Genomic DNA, 23124 nt, shown 5'->3' with positions numbered 1-23124 from the left:
GGAGAGGAGGGGCTGGAACTGTAGAGAGAGAATTTGCTGTGGTAGAGAGAGAAAGTGCTGCTGAGGTGAGAGAATGGCATGGGGAGAAGCTGGCTGCACCCAAGGAGCTGGAGAGGTTCTGCTGCATCATCCAAAAGGAGGGAGAAGAAAAGTGACGAATTTTTCATGTAGAGAATGAAGGGGAGAGGCCTTCTTTTATAGGCTCAGCCCCCCCCCCCCCCCCCAAGCCCTGGAGTGGAAGGTGGACACTTGTCCCAGATTTTTGGTGGGCTGCAGTCCCAAAGAGGACAGCCCACAACCTGCCCCAAATCTACCAGATTTGGGACCAAACACTTGGCCTGCATGCCCTGCCACTTGCCATGCATGTTGCCACATGTGTGAGACAGGTGGACTGACCTGCCAGCTCAGATTCCATGTGGCAGTCTGCCACGTGTCAGCTGCCACGTGTCACTCCAACAAACCCTAAAATTTCAAAGTTGTCAGAATTTAATTTTGATCGCACCCACGGGTTCCTAACAGCTTAGACTATCTATTGACGTACTAAGGTCAAAATTGAGCCATACTGAGCTCATTTGTTTGTCGTCTTATCTTGTATCTCCATTACTCTTGGCATGCTGCGAGGCCCACACCCAAAGCTCAGGGAACATTCTCTTGAATGGTTCCTAGGCCGGTATGCAATTTGTGCATTTAATTTGTCCCATGTTTGGGTACTGAGGTGGGGTGTGGTTTCCAGATGTCCCTCTCAAAGAGAGGCCATCACTCTTGTGGGTCACTAATGCCCATAACCCCAATCAAGGGGGTCCACCCTCAAATGCTAGACCTAGTCCCCATTGTCCATTCTGAACAGTAGGAAAACATTTCATTTCTTAATAAGCATACTATTGAAAAACAAAAAGAAATAGTACCAAGCAAGTGGATACATGTTGAAGCAGGATGACAACCTCAATCTAATTATGGTAATCTTGCCGGACTTGTATCAATTCTGTGATGTCAATGTTTCATTTTCCACACTTCAATCTAATTCTGTACTTTGAGCTACTTTTGGTGGTCTTTCCTAGGGCAATATCTGGTAAGTGCCCAGCCAGTTCAGTGTAAGTATGCTCAGGTTTGAATGGTATTCCCGATGACAGTGGGTTTGTTTGGGTGTGGAACTAAGCTAAAGCTTCCTCTTTTCCTGGACAATTTGTCTTATTATCCGCATGTGGTTTCAGCAAGCAATGCTTTTCAACAAGATGGACCTGTTTTATCTGCATTTTTTTTTTGTATGGATGTCCTCTCAGTTGCAGGTCACAGAGTCCCATCAATCTACAAAAGTGGACACTTCAGGAACAGCAAGGGCAGTTGTCACTACTTTCAGAAAGTTGGGCATCAATTTTTCAGATGATCAGGCATGGGGAGAAGCTGGCTGCACCCAAGGAGCTGGAGAGGTTCTGCTGCATCATCCAAAAGGAGGGAGAAGAAAAGTGACGAATTTTTCATGTAGAGAATGAAGGGGAGAGGCCTTCTTTTCTAGGCTCAGCCCCCGCGCCCCCCCCCCCCCCCCTCCCCCCCCCCCAAGGCCTAGAGTGGAAGGTGGACACTTGTTCCAGATTTTTGGTGGGCTGCAGTCCCAAAGAGGACAGCCCACAACCTGCCCGAAATCTACCAGATTTGGGACCAAACACTTGGCCTGCATGCCCTGCCACTTGCCATGCATGCTGCCACATGTGTGGGACAGGTGGACTGACCTGCCAGCTCAGATTCCATGTGGCAGTCTGCCACGTGTCAGCTGCCACGTGTCACTCCCAAAAATTCTAAAATTTCAAAGTTGTCAGAGTTCAATTCTGATCGCACCCACGGGTTCCTAACAGCTTAGACTATCTATTGACGTACTCTAAGGTCATAATTGAGCCATACTGAGTTCATTTGTTTGTCGTCTTATCTTGTATCTCCATTACTCTTGGCATGCTGCGAGGCCCACACCCAAAGCTCAGGGAACATTCTCTTGAATGGTTCCTAGGTCGGTATGCAATCTGTGCATTTGATTGGTCCCATGTCTGGGTACTCAGGTGGGGTGTGGTTTCGAGATGTTCCTCTCAAAGAGAGGCCATCACTCTTGTGGGTCACTAATGCCGATAACCCCAAGCAAGGGGGTCCACCCTCAAATGCTAGACCTAGTCCCCATTGTCCGTAACTGAAGAGTAGGAAAACATTTCATTTCTTAATAAGCATACTATTGAAAAACAAAAAGAAATAGTACCAAGCAAGTGGATATATGTTGAAGCAGGATGACATTCCCTCCGTCTTTCATTCGGTTGTCCGCAACTGAAATGCTTCCTCATAAGCATTCAGGATTTCAGGACACTCCTGAAATGTAGCTCTGTCCACCCATTGGGCATCTGTGGATGGGAGCCCTTTGAACTTCAAAAGGTACATTTTGCGAGTCGTGCCTCGATGTCCTGTAGTGAAGTTATGCAAAATAATTTGCTCTGGGATCAACAAGATCTCAGTGTCCTCTACTTCAGGTGCATCGTCCAGTGTGGGCTCTTGAGGTGGTTTCCCAATGAAGGGTTTCACCAAGCTTACGTGGAAGACATCGTGGATCTTCCAATGGTTTGGAAGTCTCAATCGGACTGAGACATCATTTATTACCTGCAACACCTAAAAAGGACCATAATATCGAAAGGATAGCTTGAAGTAGATGCGCTTTTTGCCCACTTTGGTTTTTAACCGGGCTTTCTCAAATTTCAATAAGACCCATTGGCCTTCTTTCACTGCAAACGCCCTCCGTCTTTTATTTGCAGCTACTCTTTGTTTCTCTTGTTTTTGGCAGCTTGAGGGCATTCGTAGAAGTTGTGGCCTCGATCGCCACACTTGAAACACCGTCCTTCAGAGTAATACTTTTGCTTCTGTTGTGGAGACAATGAGCTGAAAGTGCGGGCTGCTTTCTTCGAAGGAGGCTGGCTGGCCGACTTTTGCTCTTTTGGTGCGTCCTTTGCTGTCTCCTTACCCTTTTGTTCCTTGGAAGAGGTTCCCTGGGACTTCCGCTTGTTGTTGCTGCCATTCCGCTTGTTAGAGAAAGATTGTTTCTTCTCCACCTTCAAGGCGATGTTGATGGTGTCTTCGAGAGAAGTAGGAGTGGCAATGTCCACCTCATGCTGAACGATATACCGTAGGCCAGCAAAGAACTTCCTTTGCTGCTCTTTTTAATCCTTCCTACTGAATGCTTGAACTTGTAACAAAGTATCCCAAAAACGATCAACATACTCACTGACTTTCTCTTCTTGGCGTTGGCGGAGGTTGTCCCACTGCACCATTGTATCTCTCTTAAACTCCTTAGGCAGGAAGTGCCTCATTAAGTTCTTCTTGAAGTGCTTCCAGGTGTGGGCTTGCTGTCCAGTGTTGACCATAGCTGCCCACCAGAGTGAAGCACGGTCTTGCATGTGCAGGACGGCAAACCGGATCTTCGCCTTGTCTTCGTACTCGTCCCCCTCAAAGAAATACTCTCGGATCGAGGCCAGCAAGACCTCGGGCTTGTCCTCTCCCTTGTACTTGGTAAACTTGAAGAGCTTATCTCCAAGAGGTACCTTATGCTTTGCATACCTTCGTCTCCGTGGACGTCTCTCGAAGGAGATGGACTCCGATGACGCCGTCTACCTCGAGGAGGGGAAGAAGAGGATGATCTTCCCTCCTTGTTGGAGTTGGTGTTGTTTGCACGACCTCTTCCTTGGGATTGGGGCCCTATGTCATGAGTTACTGCTTGGCTGCTTTCCAGCACTTGAACCTGTTGAGCAATGTTTGACAAGAGAGCACTCAACGCATGCAGGTTAGGAGGAGGGTCAGGTCCATTGGCTGCCATGATGACAAGATGACTCAATGAAGGAGAGACTCAACAAGAGAAAGCAAAGAGTACAGGACCATTGCCTAAGCTCTGATACCAATGTAAACTACTCGGTGCTTTCTATCAATTCAGACAATGGATTTTGCAGAGGCGTTTGAATGAGATGATTGCGAGTTGCCAAACACATATACTTGAACTTAAGAGTTTGCAATTAAGCTGGAATTAAGACTTATACAGCTTAAACACAAAGTGACATCATTGGAAAATGCAATATGATTGAGGGGCCAAGACGGCCCCCCCCCCCCCCCCCCCCCTTACCCAGGCTCACTTTATTCTTGAAAATGGAGATACAAGACCAAGGTGTAATGCACCTTCCAAACTGATGAACTCAGTGAAAGCCTAGGACCTAGATACAAGACTCGAGCATATGTGCAAGGTAGACAACAAAAAGGAGGACTCCAAGCTCAGGTTTCAACTCTTGGCTTGCCCAATCCACAAGGAAGAAGCCTGCAACAATTACCACTTACATCCAACATTAGAGACAAGCACTAGTTTCTAGAAAGATAGTAGAAACAACATGAAATAGTGCTGTAAATGAGATAAACTTGACAATACAGGCTCCCTTCGTGACTTGACTCTTTTGTAGATGAAGTCCTTGATGCCTCTGACGCTACCTTGGGTGAGGAGAGTGTGGAAATGGGGCTGGAATGAGAACAGCTTAGAAAAACAGCCTGTAGGCTAGAGAGAGAAAGATTTTATGAGTGATAGCTGTAGAGAGAGAGTGCCAATGCTGATCCCAAGGGAGGGGATGTAAGAGAGGAGCTGCTGCTGTTCCAGAGGTGCACAGAAAGGCAGATTTCTGCAAGGGGAATGGGCTGGAACAGCAGAGAGAGAAATTCTGCAGTAGAGAGAGAAAGACTTTAGCAGGAGAGAGAAAGGGGCTGTGGCTGCTTCAGGCTAGGTGAAGGAGAGAGGATGCTGCTGCTGTTCCAGAAGAGCTGAGAGGTGGCAGATTTCTGGAGAGGAGGGGTTGGAACTATAGAGAGAGAATGTGCTGTTGTAGAGAGAGAAAGTGCTGCTGAGGTGAGAGAATGGCATGGGGAGAAGCTGGCTGCACCCAAGGAGCTGGAGAGGTTCTGCTGCATCATCCAAAAGGAGGGAGAAGAAAAGTGACGAATTTTTCATGTAGAGAATGAAGGGGAGAGGCCTTCTTTTCTAGGCTCAGCCCCCTCCCCCCCCCAAGGCCTAGAGTGGAAGGTGGACACTTGTCCCATATTTTTGGTGGGCAGCAGTCCCAAAGAGGACAGCCCACAACCTGCCCCAAATCTACCAGATTTGGGACCAAACACTTGGCCTGCATGCCCTGCCACTTGCCATGCATGTTGCCACATGTGTGAGACAGGTGGACTGACCTGCCAGCTCAGATTCCACATGGCAGTCTGCCACGTGTCAGCTGCCACGTGTCACTCCCAAAAACCCTAAAATTTCAAAGTTGTCAGAATTCAATTTTGATCGCACCCACGGGTTCCTAACAGCTTAGACTATCTATTGACATACTCTAAGGTCAAAATTGAGCCATACTGAGCTCATTTGTTTGTCGTCTTATCTTGTATCTCCATTACTCTTGGCATGCTGCGAGGCCCACACCCAAAGCTCAGGGAACATTCTCTTGAATGGTTCCTAGGTCGGTATGCAATCTGTGCATTTGATTGGTCCCATGTTTGGATACTCGGGTGGGGTGTGGTTTCTAGATGTCCCTCTCAAAGAGAGGCCATCACTCTTGTGGGTCACTAATGCCCATAACCCCAATCAAGGGGGTCCACCCTCAAATGCTAGACCTAGTCCCCATTGTCCGTAACTGAACAGTAGGAAAACATTTCATTTCTTAATAAGCATACTATTGAAAAACAAAAAGAAATAGTACCAAGCAAGTGGATACATGTTGAAGCAGGATGACAACCTCAATCTAATTATGGTAATCTTGCCGGACTTGTATCAATTCTGTGATGTCAATGTTTCATTTTCCACACTTCAATCTAATTCTGTACTTTGAGCTACTTTTGGTGGCAATATCTGGTAAGTGCCCAGCCAGTTCAGTGTAAGTATGCTCAGGTTTGAATGGTATTCCGAGATGACAGTTGGTTTGTTTGGGTGTGGAACTAAGCTAAAGCTTCCTCTTTTCCTAGACAATTTGTCTTATTATCCGCATGTGGTTTCAGCAAGCAATGCTTTTCAACAAGATGGACCTGTTTTATCTGCATTTCTTTTTTGTATGGATGTCCTCTCATTTGCAGGTCACAGAGTCCCATCAATCTACAAAAGTGGACACTTCGGGAACAGCAAGGGCAGTTGTCACTACTTTCAGAAAGTTGGGCATCAATTTTTCAGATGATCAGGTATGCCTAGATCTATAACTCACATGTTGTCATAGATTCTAATTTTTCAGATGATCAGGCATGTCCAGATCTTATAAGTCATGATTCTAATATAACAGTGTTTTTGAAAGAGCAAAGTGACATAGATCTTCAGTTTTGTGTTGAATAAATGAACTCTAGTTCTTAGAAGATTTTCTGCCTTTGACAGATTCAAATGATCAGAAATCCCCAAGAGCAAATAAGTAAAATGGGTGTGCCAAAGGAGCATTTGAAAGGTCATGCCTATCATACTTATACCTTGACTTCACCTGATGGAATGTATGTCACTTCTCTATTAAAGCCATTGTATTTTTTCAATTCTCATATTTGGGAAGGTTTCGTTTTGTCAGAATGGAAATCAAATTGCAATGGTTTCAAGAGTTGATGTGGATACTGGCTTGGCAACATGTTTTGCAGATTAGTTTTTATTGTCATGCTTGACTGCACTTTATAAGATAGATGACATTCAGAAGCCAGCTCTTTTTCCTTCACACAGTCAGGATAAAACCTTATTTGAAATAACCATGTATCTTGATAGATTGGTTTTGCTCAGGCATCCAATAACGTCTTCAGGCTGAATTATGCCTACATTGTATTGCGTGCCCAACTTTGTGCATAGCTTGAGATTGATGCATGGAAAGGTCAAATTATTGTCCTTTTTTGCACAATCAGAGTTTTCTCCATATATAGCAGACGCTACACAGACTTCAATGATGAAGCTACCGTGACCTGAAGTCCTGCATTGGTTGGAGGTTTCCACAAGCTTCTAGGAGCATGTAGAGGAGAGAGCAAGGCAAGTCATAGCGGGTCAATTGCTGCCAATTAGATCACAAACTTACCAGACTGTCTTATTGGCTGAAACAAAGGAGGGGTCTTACTCGAATGAATGCTTTGAACAGATAAGGGCTTGAGAGCCCATCTTTGTGCATACTTGGATCAATTCGAGGAGAACAAGTCTGCTTGTGGATTGTGACCAACAGAAAACGAGATCTTGTATTCGAGATGCCACGATAAGCTTTCACAGGCTGATTTGGGCACTTTCAAGAGGTACCATCGACAGATTAAGCTGCTAATTTCTTAGCAGCATGCAAGCTTCTCGTGTAGTGATTTCTTGACATTTTCTTGTTGTATTTTCCTAACACCCGAAGATGCCTGATGTGCTGTGCAGAGTGAGAAGAGAAAGAGAAATAGAGAGATTGTGAGAGAAGCTGAGAGAGAGAGTGTGTGTGTGTGCTGTAATAATCAGTCAGCGTGTTAAATATCTCAAAGATTTTCAGTTGGGTTGTATTGAGAGAAGCTGAGAGAGAGAGTGTGCTGTAATCGTCAGCCAGCATGTTAAATATCTCGAAGATTTTCAATTGGGTTGTATTAGTATCAGAGTCGAATCTCCCTGTTGTCTCTGGTGGGAGCGATCCGGGAAAGGAGAGATCAAGATGACCTGTGTCGCGTGTTACTCTGTGACGAAGAGCCAGGAGACATCACCGAAACCATGCAGCAAGGCCTATAAATTCCAATAGGCTCAGTTGCATGTGTGCAAAACAGGGATATTTCTTTCGAGAGAATGGATATGCAAGTTTGCAGCGATTTGAATGGGAGCAGGATGATCAGTGCACGGCAACGTGCGATGCTGTAGACATGTTGGAGAAGCCCGTGATGACTGCTAAGTGTAAGTAAGCGTTCCTTTGGGGAATCTCGGACCATCAATTCTTTTGGCTGGCAATAACGGCTTTATTGGCATTGTGGGAAGGAAGCCTAGGTTGCATGATGTCATGACCTCACCTTACCCTCCTGTGACGAAAGTCAATTGGGATTTGACGCTCCATGAATGCGAGCTGCTCCAATTGTCCGCCAGGAGCAAGGGGAAATGATTGCACTACGCCCTTGAGGCCAGATCCGTTGATGAAAACGGCCAATGTACGATCTTACGTTCAGCAAATCTGTCTAACACAGACGTTGATGAAAACGGCACAGCACACAGCCAGCTAACATGGCAGACAACTAGGCCCCCTAGGCACCTAACGAGACCAGAGCAAGCCAGTCTGGTTGGCCTAACGAGACTGCAGTTACCTAGTTAGCTCTTCAAAAAATTTAAAAAAGAAAAAAAAAGGACAGTTTTTACCTGTCAAAAAAAAAGGTCTGTCAGTGTCTACCTGTTAGAAAACAGAGAAAAATCAGAGATTTCTTCACAAATAAAGGAATATTCTTGCCTTTGAACCAAAAAAGGGGAATCATACGCATTTCTGGCATCAGCTGCAATTGCCAAAAAGGGGCACAGAGCAGGTCTGAGTGATAAGCATTCAGCCAGCAGATCGAAGTCATCAAATGCTTAACAGAAGTTGAGGTTATGCCTTGGCAAAGACTAGTTGGTTGACATCAGTTCGACCTAAGCTGTGCTTGCAATACACCTCTTGTTGAGGGAAATTTCCAGCTTAGACAGAAGGGACTGTGTGCATTATCATTATACCCTTTGAGTGAGGGTTGACGCTAAGTTTGCAGAGATGGCTTCACAAGATTATGCTCATTCACCCCATGAGGGGATTGCAGATCTAAAAAGAGAGTTTTCACAGAGAACTGCTTGCTCAGCTATAGAGGCAAGAAGGGATCCCTTGTTTTGCAGATTGGTACAACCTCTTGCAGAGGAAAGGACTGAGAAAGCTCCCACTGGAGCAACCCAGAAGGAGTTTGGCAGGAAAAGATCCTTGAGTACAGCTCCTACTCTTCCTTCGGATGATGCATCCAGGAAGAGTAAGAAGCCTCGTTATGAGGACAGCAAAAAGAGAAAAGCAGATAGCCAAGAAGAGAGTTCACATCCTAGGAAGAAGGCAGCCAGACATCACCACAGCTCTTCAAGTTCTTCCTCTTCTTCCAGTTCCACCTCTTCATCTTTAGCTTCATCTTCTTCTTTTGGGCCATCGAAGCTTAAGCATAAGAAGAAGTCATTTGAGGAAAAGCGTGCAGCTAAGAAAGCAAAAACTAAGGAATTCAAAGGTGTGAAGTCTATCAGGTTTGCTACATTTAAGGCCAGTATGGTCATACAGAGAAGGCAGTGCAATTTATTAGGTAGTTTGATGCAGCGTTTGGTATACAAAAATTTTTTATCTTTCAAACTAAGCATGATCAGCTTACACTTGACCAGTTTATCCCCAAGCAGTTTCGAGACATGTCCTTTTTGCTTGGGAAAGTTAACATCTGGATGATGGGGACACATTAGAGATTTATAATCAAAAGTTTTGGGATGCATATCTGCAGATTGAACTCTTTAAAAAGCTCCCTAAGAAGACCTAGTTAAGAAAGTATAAGGCTGGTCTTAACGAAAAGATACAAGCTATGGTAAATACCTAGGCATCATAAAGGCATACATAACATTATGCATGCAGCCTTTGTGGCAAGTTTGATGCACATGTAGGATCCCACTACGGTGCCTTCTCTACATGCTGGGACAACAAAGAGGAAAAATACAGCCACTCCTCAGCCTGAGAAAAAGGGGTTTCCCAAGGCTCAAAAGAGATTTCAGCCTCAAAAGTCGAGGGGGAACCAAGCACAAAAAGCCTATAAAGGTAAACCTTGGTTTTCACATGAGCAGATAGCATTCCACAAGGAGGGTAAATGTTTTAGGTGTGGAAAAGAGGGGCATGTGGCTGCCCAGTGCTCTAAGAAACCTTCGGGTGTAAAGGAGCAAAGAAAGACACAAGGACATCCAAAGCCAATGGCGGGAGGAATTCCAGACATTCTGGGTAGAGTGTCAAATCCAGAGGAAAGAGAGTTGTCACTTTCATGGGGCAAGATAAGAGACCAGAAGGCACTCATATTGTTTGATCCAGGGGCTACATACAATTTCATCACAAAAGATTTAGCCTTGAGGCTGGAAATAAAGGCTGAAGAGTTGGGCAAGGCCCTTGATGCCGATCAGATGTTCCATGGGGACCCTGTGCTTGTTACTCCCTTGATTGGGAGGCTCTGTGTCCATGTACAAAGTTACGGAGACCAGGAGGATTTCTTCATTTTCCCACTTAAACATCATGATGTAGTTTTGTAAATGCCTTGGTTTCATCGTAATGCAGTGAAGTTATCCCTTCTTAAAAGAGTGCTTGAGTTTGTACGTAAGGGTGAAAGCGCAATGTGTTGCCAGGAATAGAGGGGAGACCATCCCCATTGTATCTAATGCTTCAGTTGGAAAAGCAATAAAGTTTGCAGTTTCAGCGTACATGGTTTTCATTGAAGATAGAGATGTTGAAATGCATGCTGAAATAGATGATATAGAAAAAGATTTATTTTTTCTTGCAAACTTTAAAGATTGTTTTTTAGATGGTATCCAAGCCATCCAGGAATAGCCAAAGCTGAAAATTGCGCATGAAGTCCGTAGTTTCCAGGGCCTCTGTTCATATTACAGTAGATTTATCAGGAAGTTTACTGATATTGTTGCTCTACTTAATGACTTGATCAAGAAAAATGCAGCTTTCAGATGGGGTATAAAAGAAAGCATTCACTACACTCAAAGAGAAGCTGATTACAAAGCCAATTATGATAGCTCCTAATCTGTATCAGCCTTTTGATGTGATTGTGATGCTTGTGGAGAGTGTGTTGGGCGTGCATTGCATCAGAATGGTCATGTAGTGGCTTATGAAAGTAGGAGACTATAGGATGCTGAGATACTTGGGAATCTATGAAAAAGAATTGTTAATTGTGATTCATGCCATTAATACATGGAAACACTATCTCTTGGGTGCAAACTTTACTGTAAAGATTGATCACTAAAGTTTGAGATATTGATTGACTCAGACTAAGCTCTCAGGCAAATATGCTGTCAATGTATCATTTTCAGATTGTCCATACTCCGAGAGCACAAAATAGAGCGGGAGCATAGAATAGAGTGACTGATGCTTTGTCTCGAAGACCCCAGGTCAATAATGTGATAATTGCTTATCACAAGGATCTTGAAGACATGAGAGCACTATGCCACTGATGCAGACTTTGGTGAAATATTACACCAAATGAAGGAGGGGCAGTCTTCAAGTCAGTATTCCTTGAAAGACAGGTATTTGATGAAGGATGACTGCTTATGCATCACCCGAGATATGAGGCAAAAGATTCTAGAGGAATGCCATGCACCTCCATATGATGGGTATAGAGGAAATGCAGCTATCACTGAGGCTTTAGAGAGGTGTTTTTATTGGCTAGCTATGTGTAAAGATATACACTAGTTTGTTACAGGATGCCTCACTTGTCAAAAGGTCAAATATGACAGGCGGAAGACACTTAGCCTACTTATGCCTCTTCCCGTGCCTCATGCATCAAGGAAAAGTATTGCAATGGACTTCATTTTTGATCTGCCAAGATCAAAATCAGGGTTTGATGGGATATAGACTATCATAGATAGATTCAGCAAGTAGGCCCATTTCATTCTAGTATGCAAAACCATAAAGGTAGATTATACGGGCAAGGTTTTTATGGCACGGATCTTTAAGCATCATTGAATTTGAAAGTCCATTGTTTGTGATCGAGACCCTAGAATGACCAGCCTATTATGGAGAGCCTTATTTGATAAAATGGGGACGAATCTGAAATTTTCTTCTTCTTTTCACCCCCAGATAGATGGCGAAAGTGAAGTAGCGAATTCAATAGTGTTAGATATTTTGAAATGCTATGTGGTTGACCAAAAATCAGATTGGGAAAAGTATCTTCCACTGGTGAAGTTTGGAGATAATAATACTTTTCACAGCCCATAGAGAAAGCCCCGTTTGAGATAATTTATGGAAAGGTGATTTTGCCACCTATCCTGAGGACTAATGATGAGATATTTGCATCTGATCAGTATGTTAGAGACCTTCATACAACTTTCAGCCAAGTTCAGACAGCAATAGAAAGGTCCCAAGAAAAGCATAAGAAGGCTGCAGATAAGCACAAGAGACAGCCAGATCTCAGGCGAGGGGATTGGGTACTTTTGAAGTTCGAAAAAGCTAGGCTCCGCAAGCTTAAAGGAAAAGGAAAAGTGTCTGAAAAGTTATCTCCCAGGTACTATGGTCCTTTCAGGTTACATATGAGATTAATGAAGTTGCATATAGATTGGATTTCACCTCCGGAGTGCCGACAGAAACTCAGTACGAAGACTTTGTATAAATGGATGCTCAAGTATGTGTGGGTGTGTGGATTTGTATGTGTGAGAGCATATTTTTATACTATGGTCTGCCCCCACTGTTGGGCGCTGATCATGTCAGTGGGGATGTCATAGTAGCTAGTCCCTGCTATGTGTGATGGAGTTTATGGTTTTCATCCTTGTGAGTGACTATCATGAGATTCAAACTGCACTATGTTGTGTTTTTAGAGGATGAGTTTGGGAATGTTCCTGGATTCATCTAGGTATATGATCCACCAGCCACTAGCTGAACCACCTCTTTCAATCGAACTGTGGGTTAGAGGCATTGTTTCTCAGCAATTTACAAATGAATAACTAAGTCGTGCTGTCAAATATGTATCCTTCTCCTGCCAGGGTGCTGCATGCAGCTCCAGCTCAAGAGTACAGGTCGATTATCTTCAGTTATTCCTATGCATTATCTTCCCTTCTCTTAGAGTGTGTACCTGCCCAATTCTAGCTGCTTATACTCCTGGGTCGGGTGATTTGTACCAGGTTTCGTAGGATATTAATGCCCTTTTGGATAGGCTCAGCTTTCCCTCAATTTTTTGAGAGAACACTCTGCCGATGGCCCAGAGCAGAAGACAACTGATGTCGCTGCAGATAGACACGGCAGATTGCATGAAGCAGTTTGCCTCAGATTACTCTGACCAGGTGAAGCGATCAGTAGTTTTAGTTCTTAGTAGGCGGCAATTGGCAGGGTTCTCAGTGGCAATGGCAGCAGCCAAGCTGGATGATTAGAAGAAGCAGTTTTCCAGGCAGCAAGCGGCAGATTGGCAGGTGCAAAAGCAGAAGGGACAAGTCGATAGAAATCATCAAGATCCCTCGATTAAATAAGTCCGCGAGAATTTTGGTTGAGGTAAGGTCTAAATTTAGCTTTCCAAGCGATGAGTAGACTTTGCATGTGTAAACTACTCGGTGCTTTCTATCAATTCAGACAACGGATTTTCGAGAGGCGTTTGAATGAAATGATTGCGAGTTGCCAAACACATATACTTGAACTTAAGAGTTTGCAATTAAGCTGGAATTAAGACTTATACAGCTTAAACACAAAGTGACATCATTGGAAATTGCAATATGATTGAGGGGCCAAGACGGTCCCCCCCCCCCTATCTCACTTTATTCTTGAAAATGGAGATACAAGACCAAGGTGCAATGCACCTTCCAAACTGATGAACTCAATGAAAACCTAGGACCTAGATACAAGACTCAAGAGCATATGTGCAAGGTAGACAACAAAAAGACAACTCCAAGCTCAGGTTTCAACTCTTGGCTTGCCCAATCCACAAGGAAGAAGCCTGCAACAATCACCACTTACATCCAACATTAGAGGCAAGCACTAGTTTCTAGAAAGATAGTGGAAACAACATGAAATAGTGTTGTAAATGAGATAAACTTGACAATACAGGCTCCCTTCGTGACTTGACCCTTTTGTAGATGAAGTCTTTGATGCCTCTGAAGCTACCTTGGGTGAGGAGAGTGTGGAAATGGGACTGGAATGAGAACAGCTTAGAAAAACAGCCTGTCGGCTAGAGAGAGAAAGCCTTTATGGAGTGATAGCTGTAGAGAGAGAGTGCCAATGCTGATCCCTAGGGAGGGGATATAAGAGAGGAGCTGCTGCTGTTCCAGAGGTGCACAGAAAGGCAGATTTCTGCAAGGGGAATGGGCTGGAACAGTAGAGAGAGAAATTTTACAGTAGAGAGAGAAAGACTGCAGCAGGACAGAGAAAGGGGCTGTGGTTGCTCCAGGCTAGGAGAAGGAGAAAGGATGGTGCTGCTGTTCCAGAAGAGCTGAGAGGGGGCAGATTTCTGGAGAGGAGGGGTTGGAACTGTAGAGAGAGAATGTGCTGTTCTAGAGAGAGAGTGCTGCTGAGGTGAGAGAATGGCCTGGGGTGAAGCTGGCTGCACCCAAGGAGCTGGAGAGGTTCTGCTGCATCATCCAAAAGGAGGGAGAAAAAAAGTGACGAATTTTCATGTAGGGAATGAAGGGGAGAGGCCTTCTTTTATAGGCTCAGCCGCCCCCCTAGGCTTAGAGTGGAAGGTGGACACTTGTTCCAGATTTTTGGTGGGCTGCAATCCCAAAGAGGACAGCCCACAACCCGCCCCAAATCTACCAGATTTAGGGCCAGACACTTGGCTTGCATGCCTTGCCACTCGCCATGCATGCTGCCACATGTGTGGGACAGGTGGACTGACCTGCCAGCTCAGATTCCATGTGGCAGTCTGCCACGTGTCACTCCCAAAAACCCTAAAATTTCAAAGTTGTCAGAATTCAATTTTGATCGCACCCACGGGTTCCTAACAGCTTGGAGTATCTATTGACGTACTCTAAGGTCATAATTGAGCCATAATGAGCTCATTTATTGTCGTCTTATCTTGTATCTCCATTACTCTTGGCATGCTGCCAGGCGCACACCCAAAGCTCAGGGAACATTCTCTTGAATGGTTCCTAGGTCAGTATGCAATTCGTGCATTTGATTGGTCCCATGTTTGGGTACTCAGGTGGGGTGTGGTTTCCAGATGTCCCTCTCAAAGAGAGGCCATCACTCTTGTGGGTCACTAATGCCCATAACCCCAAGCAAGGGGGTCCACCCTCAAATGCTAGACCTAGTCCCCATTGTCCGTATTTGAACAGTAGGAAAACATTTCATTTCTTAATAAGCATACTATTGAAAAACAAAAAGAAATAGTACCAAGCAAGTGGATACATGTTGAAGTAGGATGACAGCATGAATGTCTTGAGCTGATTGCTAAAGTAATTAGCTTTTCTGAAAAGCTAACTAAAATTAGCTCAAGTAAGATGATCAGAGTCTACAATCAGTCACACAATTGGGACCTGTGCTTTTGAACTGAAATCACGTACCTTCTGCGCTAAAACTTTGGCTGAATTATTGCTGCCTGCACTGTGCAGTCCATGCAATTACCGCATCCTCCTTTGCGTGTCCCAAACTTTAGGTGTCTTACTCCAAATCTGATGCACACACTTATGTTCTTGACATGCAAAGCCACAAACTGGGGCCTTACTGCAGTTTGCATTCACATGTATGTCCAAAATACTACCCAAAACTGGATACTTTACCCGAGTTGCGACACATGCAAAGAGTGAAGTAACAGCAATCTTTGCAGATTTCTCACCACCCACAAAAGAGGCGAAATAGTCCTGGTAGATTCTGCCCAAGCTCTTGCAAGCTTTTGGCCAGGCCCCTTTTTCTATCAAGAATTCATTACCTATTGATGATGCTCCACCTTGAGCCAGCCTCTAGGAACAAAAACAGAGCTATTCCAACCTGCTGAAGGCCTCGATTTAGGCAGCAAACCAAGTCGCCTGCTTATTCTCTACCAGCACCTCAAGCTGGTAATTCACTGATGATAGGTGAGTCTGAAAGCTTCGCACACCTGTTTCCTCAAGTCGATCCAGCCTTACTGAGACTATTGGCTACTGTGTAGCCTTTCTGCAATACTGTTGCAGCCAAACAATATAGCACTAGCAGTAAGAAGTGTTGCAGACCTCTCCGCTACGCTCACCTTCTCTGCAAGTGGTAGCTCAGTCCAAAACGTCCCAAAGCCATGAAATCTGCTTTACCTCAAGCTCAGAGATGCTTTCGCTACTATGCTTGTCCATCCAAGGTTTCTCAATCCTCTTCCTGCTGCATCTACTAGGGAAGCACACCCAAGGGAATTTGCGCTTTCCCTAACAGCAAAAGGAACACAGTTTTAAGGTGGCTGTATCAGGTGGCTGTGATACTGTATGAAACAGTCCCAAACCCTATCAAGTATAAGCACACCTAAGGGAATTCGCGCTTTCGCTAACAGCAAAAGGACTCCACGCAGCTCTAAGGTGGCTCTGATACCAAATGAAACAGTCCCAAACCTTGTCTCGTGTGACTTGCCTCTCGGATGCCGCTTGTGGACTGAGGGGCATTATTTGAACTGGGCTTGCCGAAATGTCAGAGATCTCTCCCTTAGGTGTCTTGGGACGCCTTAAGGAGACTCTCTCTACCTGCTTCCCTTGGGATGTGGGAGCTAGTGGAGGGCTTGTACTTGAGTGCTGTTGACAACGACCACAACGTCTGCGGTTGTTCATGGTTCTCCTACCTGGCTCCTTCTGGTTCACCTTGGTCCAGCCCCCCGCGGAAGGTTCCGCCTAGGGATCTGGGACTTTTGTTGTTGCCTAGCTGGCCATTAGATCTGCCCTTTTGGCCCTCACACTATTGGCCCTAGCAAGGCTGCGGGTGGTAAAACCTGACTTACTCCTCGAGGATAAGTCCTCGGCAGGTGTCCCATTTGCCGGAACGAAGGCACTAACTAGAAAGGGCAAAGGATTTCACCCTTTGCCGAAGGCCTCCCCCATCTAGTGTCTCAAGGAAGGTCTTTTCAGCAGGGCCCCGGGGCACTCTACAATCACCCTAATTCGTGTGACCTCGTCATTTGCAAGAATCGAGGCTGTTGTGGTAGGTGAGAACTCTAGCAATGTGCCATGTAGACTGATACAGCTTGGAGAGCCGTGGGAAGCAAAGCACCACTGGGAGTGTGACACATGGTGCATTGTGTCCATGTTGTCGATTGTGAACTCGTGATACCATGGAATGAAGAACATTGAGGAAAGTGGGACTCTGCTCCAAGGCCTGGGTGGTGATGGGGAGCTCAACTAAAGAAGAAAGACTCCTCCCGTAGTGGTGACCTCCTGGATGTGGTCACTCTCTGGGCCAAGCTTTCTTAGATCCAGTCACGAACCTAGCTCCTTGTGGGCATGAGGCCAACAATTCGGCAGAACAGTGCTCTGTTTTGGAGGGATCAGATGTCATTCTTCACTGTTGCTTGTCCTGTGGGAAAATTGCAATCCGAACAGATGTGGGAGTCTAGGGAGTTGCCATGAGAGCCCCTCTTGCTAGACTAAAAAGGTCACCTCCAATATACTGCCGCCCCCTTGCTAGTAGGGAGGGGAAAGAGAAAAGCATGGTGGTCTGGAAAATAATCAGAAAAGAAAGGAAAAAAGACCAGGCTGTTTGAATCAGTCAGGCCAGAAAAAAAGGGGGGTCTCAGGCCTCGCGACCAGCTTCAAGCCGACCAAGGGTGGCTGGAGCTCCCGCACAGCCGTGCTGTAGGTGCACAGTAGAAAGCCATGCTCGGGGGGTCTGGGCAGCAGGCACAGAACGCATGCTGCCAGGGGCGTGCGAACGCAGGAAGAGGCGGGGCAGGGATGGAGGTGCCACAGCAGAGGGGAAAAGGTTGGGGAGCTATGGATCAGCAAAGGGGGGTGGGGGGTTGGCTAGAGGTGGAGGGGGGACGATGGGCAGCACTGGAGCTGGGGAGGGAGGTATCCTTATGTTGACATGCCCCACAAGATGTGACTGTGTGTGTGTGTGTGAGAGAGAGAGAGAGAGAGAGCGCGAGAGAGAGAGAGAGAGAGAGAGAGAGAGAGAGAGTGCTGCCCTGCTGCAGCCCTCTTCTAGGCTCCCAGCAAAAGTGACGTGTTTTTTGTCATTTCTATAACATTTGAAGATATGTTTGCAATAAGTTGATTTTTATCTCCACACACCTGTGGATGAAATGGGCCAGGGCAGGCTATTTGAATCTGGAAAGATACATTATGAAGCAATTTATACATGAATGCAATACAAACTATAGGGTATCGCTCAAGGGAACTGGAGTTGGAATCAGACGGGACTTCCTGATATTGCTTTTGTGTGTTTGACATAGGGTGAATTTCCAGTTCCAGCATAATGTCTGTGGTAGATCCATCTATGCTCAAGGCACTGTGGATGCTGTCTTATTCTTGGCCAAAAAGGTGAGATGCTTGTCCTTTACTGCATTTGAGAGTTATCAGGACATGCCTATCTTGCTTGAATATCGGAATGAGATCCCTTTGTGGTGTTTTAATGTCCAATGATTTGGTTCAGGTGCATCATAGAGCAAATAAAAAATTGTACAGTATGGTGGACATTCTACATGGGGGAAATATGCGGTAAAATGCAACTCTTAGAGCGTGAAGTTCTGTAAAAGAGTGTACTACGTTTGGGTGAAAAAAGATTCATTTTTGGTGGGGTTTCAATTTTCTTTTGAAAAGAGTCGACATAGATCTGCTGCTTCTCCAGTGGTCATTTTAGATCAATTTAGATTCGAAGGGGTGCACTTGTGCAATGAACCTGAGATGGCACGTAAGTCTTTTCTCTTTCCATTAAAGGCAAATGTACATTTGAGGATTGATGTGAGTTTCTTTTGAGTGGACGAATCATATAAGAGTAACATTTAGACTTTGAAAGTTGTGTAAACCTCTACTTTCTATATCCTTCTGAATTTTGAATTTGAAAGACGGTTCTGTAGTATGATAATAGTTTAATCTACTTAAAAGGATGCTTTAGCAGATCAAAAGCTTACAAAGTAATCAATGGCTTTGTTTCACTACTTCATGTCATACTAGTACAATGCAATTACTTCGATGTTTTGAAAATATTAAAAGATACTGATGCGATAGGAACCATGTAAGATGAGCAATTCTTGGAATTATTTCGCTCAAGCTTGAAGTATGACAATCAAGTCCCGGGATATTGATAGACATTATTGAGAGACGAGTATCCATGGAATGAGCATTTCGTCTAAAAGGAATTCAAAGTTTGAATCTTGAACCAATCTTGCAATAAGTTTTTTTTTGGGCGAAGAAACGACTTCTATTAAGTATGAAACAAACTTCCAGAGCAATGCTCAAGCGAAGAATACATCATGCAATCATGAGAAAACATGATCCATATATGGCAAAAGTAGGCTCTTGTAAAAGAGCTTGAGAAAATTCGAGATTGAGGCTGAAAATGCCATCTCCACTATGTGGGGGATTCCGAGAAGAATGACGAGTTGCTCCATTCTCTAAAGACGATAATCCTCGTGGTAGAGACTGCGTGTGAAGACCCATGCATACTCCTCCAAATGGCCATCAAGGTGTGTACCTTGTTTGTCTAAATACTAGCCAATGTGTCCTAGATGAACCTGGGAACTATCTAAAGCCTATGTGCATCTAAATCCTCGAATATTCCGCACCGTTATGCTTGTCAAGAAGTGCCTATAGAAATACGAAGTGTTCTATAAGAATAGCCAAAAATGTCACACCCCAAGAAGAGTTACCTCTCTCATAAAACACTTGAGATTCGTGAGAGAGAGCCAAGCTATTGAGCTGTAGGTCATTAAGGGGAAACGCATAAAAGTGCTTAATAGTCTAGCGATTCCTTTCAAGATGATTCTCACTTGTCTACAGTCCTACAAGCAATGTTGATTAGACTGTTTAGCAAAGGTAACGAATAAATGTGGAATTTGTCTCGAACTTGGATCTCCATTGTTTAAATGTAATCTCTCTTGAATAGAAAAAAAAAAAAAGAGTGCTTTGCTTATTCTTGAGGAATTTTCAGAGTCTTCTTCTAAAATGAAATGACTTTTGCAAATCATAAAAAATGTGAAGATCTTCCTAATGAGTAGCTCTAGTGGGCCTCTAGACATTGAGGTGAAGTTGAAACTTCTTGGCATTGATTGTGTATTGAAATAAGGGGAGGTTCTTCTCTTGGTGCCTTGCATCAATTCATTTGTAAGCATTTTAGGGGGATAACTCCATAGAGTGAAATCCTTTATGAACCCAATGGAATGTGATTTGGATTGGGGTCTAGGTACCATCTTGAAGTCATGAAGCATTGCTTTACATGACCTACGTCCTTGACATGCTGAATTGGAAAATGCATAAGTATATTTTTAATAGATTTGCACAATCTATCTCTAGAAGTCATGAAGCATTGCTTTACATGACCTACGTCCTTGAAGTCATGAAGCATTGCTTTACATGACCTACGTCCTTGACATGCTGAATTGGAAAATGCATAAGTATATTTTTAATAGATTTGCACAATCTATCTCTAGAATGTACATCAAAGACCAAGGCATCTTTGTTTGATCCTTGAAACTTCACGATTTGAAGTGGGATTCTTGATCTTGTAAACATCCCTAACTAATTAGAGCAAGGAGGAAGCTGTAACGCGGAAGAACCCAATCGAAGGGTATGGTTGCATTAATTTGATGGATTCTTGTTGCATTTCCTTTGAGGTGACTTTTGTTTGGAGTTTGCAATCATTTGAAAATCTGTTAAAGTCCAAGAATCCATCGAGGAGGAGGCACGATCTCTCTGTCTCTCTTATCTAGACCACTGCATATAATGAGATAATCAAGTGGTCTGTCATGCTTATTAAGTATACTATCATTCCACATCACAGGTTGTCTATCAATGTCTTTCTAAGAGATAGGGAAAACTCTTCGAATGGTCGATAGCAGTTATCAAAGGGGAAGCAGGAGCCTTAAGATGGATTGAGGTGAAGATCCATTTGGTACTATCCATCAATCTCCACCTAAGAAAGGAGAACAAGAATGTATAATTTAAACGAAAAAATATTTTCAAGGTTTTTGTCGTGGCAAAAATCGTCTAACAACCACCTTATATAATAATGCTTTGCTTTGCAAGTTTGGCTTATTATGTTGAGGCCTCCTTCCTTCGTGGGGAGGATCAAAGTCCCAAGCCATCCTAGCCCTGGTGTTTGTGGAACCATTTAATCCACTCCATGGAAAATTCCTTATAGGTCTTTTTAGTTGTGTGATGTAATTTCTAGAATGGCACCAACAAGAACTGTACTGTTATGGATAAATTTGACCAAAGTAAAAGACATAAATATGTGTGTGCTCGTATGTGTGGTAATAGTATAATACAATATGGTGTGCATAGGGCCCAGGGTTAAGGTGATAGGGCATGACCATGTGTCACCCTTCCACATAAGAGGACCCATAAGGTGTGTTGTACATAATCCATGGTAGTAATATTATAAAATGTTAAGATGGCATGGTTCCTTCATGTGCCACCCCTTCCCCTAGGCGGCCCCATGTCTGCATTTAGTGAGACATGGCCCAAGGACCATGGAGAAGTAATATAAAATAGCTGGAGCTAGATATTATAAGAGATTATTCCCTCCATATAGGATAGGCTCATGTGGGGGGGTCTAGATAGTCGAAGAGTGCAAGTTAAATAATGGGAAAAGTAGGATGAGGTGGCAAGACTCCTTGTGCCAACCCTCTTGTGCCAACCCTCCACTTGTCCTCCTAGATGTTTGAATGTATTATAAAATTGGGGAGAGACCAAGGGAGTGCAAGTTAAATAATGGGAAAAGTAGGATGAGGTGGCAAGACTCCTTATGCCAATCCTCCACTTATCCTCCTAGACATTTGAATGTATTATAAAATTGGGGAGAGACCAAGGGAGTATCTTAGACTTGGGATATGGGGTTTGATTTATGTGAAAAAATGAGGCAAAGGGTTGTCCAATATAATTGAGAGTGTGTACCCACCTAGCCTACATGGGAGATTCTTCCATACACACAATGCATGTGGGAGGATGCATTTATTGGCAGAGACCTCCTCTCTTGGCTATAAAAGGAGAGGCCTATTCCTTGATGGGACACGCTCATTCTTGTAAAGCCACCTAGCTAGTACTTTGATTTCTCCCCTCCATCCTTCCTTTCAAATAAAGCATGACTCTCTTTCCTTGATGTCTCCATCTCTACATTCCACCTCCCATCATGTACATGCTCCTCTTCCCCCTCTCCCTTTCCCCTTATGGCATAGTCTCTCTCTTCATTCCCACTCCTCTTAATCCTTTTTCCCCACCTATGTTAATGCATCTTCCCTCACGTTCTCTTTTTTCCTATGGCCCTCGAGCGTCGCCATGCCTCGCGTCTAGCATCATGTCTCGAATTCTTTTCTAGTTAATAGAAATGGTGTGGTTGTTGGGATCGAAATCTCCATAGCTAGTGGCATAAAATTCGTTACTTCTATGGCTAGGTGTAGTTCTACAGCACCTTCCGTGTGCGGTTCTCTACTTCTGCGCCTCCAATTTACGTGTCTTCTGCTCGTAGTTCTTCATCTTTGCGGCTGTGAAACTTCTCAGTTTCTGCGCCTTCAGCCTGCGGTTCCTACGCATCTTCTGGGTTCCTGCGCGTCTTCTGTAGGGTGCCACGCGTCTTCTGGTCGATTGTGCATGCAAAACCGCTCCTGCGCACCTTCTGTGCAGCGCCATGCAAAATTGCTCCTGCGTATGTGCAATAGACCTCGCGCCTCACTCCCTCTATCTTCTTCTTCTTCTCTTTCTCTTCTCTTTCTCTTTCTCTTCTATCCTCTCTTTTTATTAAGGAGTGGGAATTGAATCCAAGACCTCCTAATTCACAAAAGGAAGACTTATAGGAAGTGATGAAAGTGTAATGATATTGCTTATATGGTGAAATCTCATGAACTGTAACTCTCTAATTGTAGGGAGTTTCATCTTATTGTAAAAAGCAAAAGTACTTCATTTCATGTGCTCTATTCATATCTCATACTAGATCACAGATTCTAAACTTTTTCAAGTTTACTCCTTGGACGCACGCCACACAAGGAGGATGAATATTTATGTCACTTCTCGACGAGTTCAAGGATTTGGTGCTTGGTCCTCTGCTCATTACAGCTACCAATTGGCGAGATCTCTTTCTTGATCTTCATGTCGAATTTGAATAACTGATTGTACAATGCATTGCTCAAGGAGACAACGGGTGGGATGTTACAGTGTGGATGATTCAAGGTGAAGAATTAGTAATACACTGGGAGGACTTTGATTTCAATTCTACTCATTGTGTGGTGATCGAGCTACTTGCTGCAGAACATTTTGAGTTTTTCACAACTCTACCAAAGAATAATATATTTCAGCCACCT

The 23124-nt window shown here is 44.2% G+C and overlaps 1 protein-coding gene across 3 annotated transcripts in view; it reads left to right on the top strand.

Moving 5' to 3' along the window:
• Positions 1-18657, top strand: part of LOC147882893 (putative 4-hydroxy-tetrahydrodipicolinate reductase 1, chloroplastic) — a 78678-nt gene extending 60021 nt beyond the window's left edge. Inside the window, exons 5-9 of one of the 3 annotated variants that reach the window (XM_087400933.1) lie at positions 6115-6216; positions 6404-6513; positions 18064-18151; positions 18264-18359; positions 18393-18652. In XM_087400933.1, coding sequence (XP_087257059.1) covers positions 6115-6216; positions 6404-6513; positions 18064-18151; positions 18264-18332 — 369 coding nt within the window. In that variant the 3' untranslated portion in view covers positions 18333-18359; positions 18393-18652. Of the gene's footprint in view, positions 1-6114; positions 6217-6403; positions 6514-18063; positions 18152-18263 lie in introns of all 3 variants that reach the window. The other 2 variants (XM_087400934.1, XM_087400932.1) reach the window with 2 other exon arrangements.
• Positions 18658-23124: the final 4467 nt, after the last annotated feature.

This window comes from Dipteris shenzhenensis, chromosome 29 (genome assembly GCF_047967505.1).
Source record: "Dipteris shenzhenensis isolate YYH24624 ecotype China chromosome 29, Dip_SZ_1.0, whole genome shotgun sequence".
NCBI lineage: Eukaryota > Viridiplantae > Streptophyta > Polypodiopsida > Gleicheniales > Dipteridaceae > Dipteris > Dipteris shenzhenensis.
This window is presented reverse-complemented; position numbering and strand designations above follow the sequence as displayed.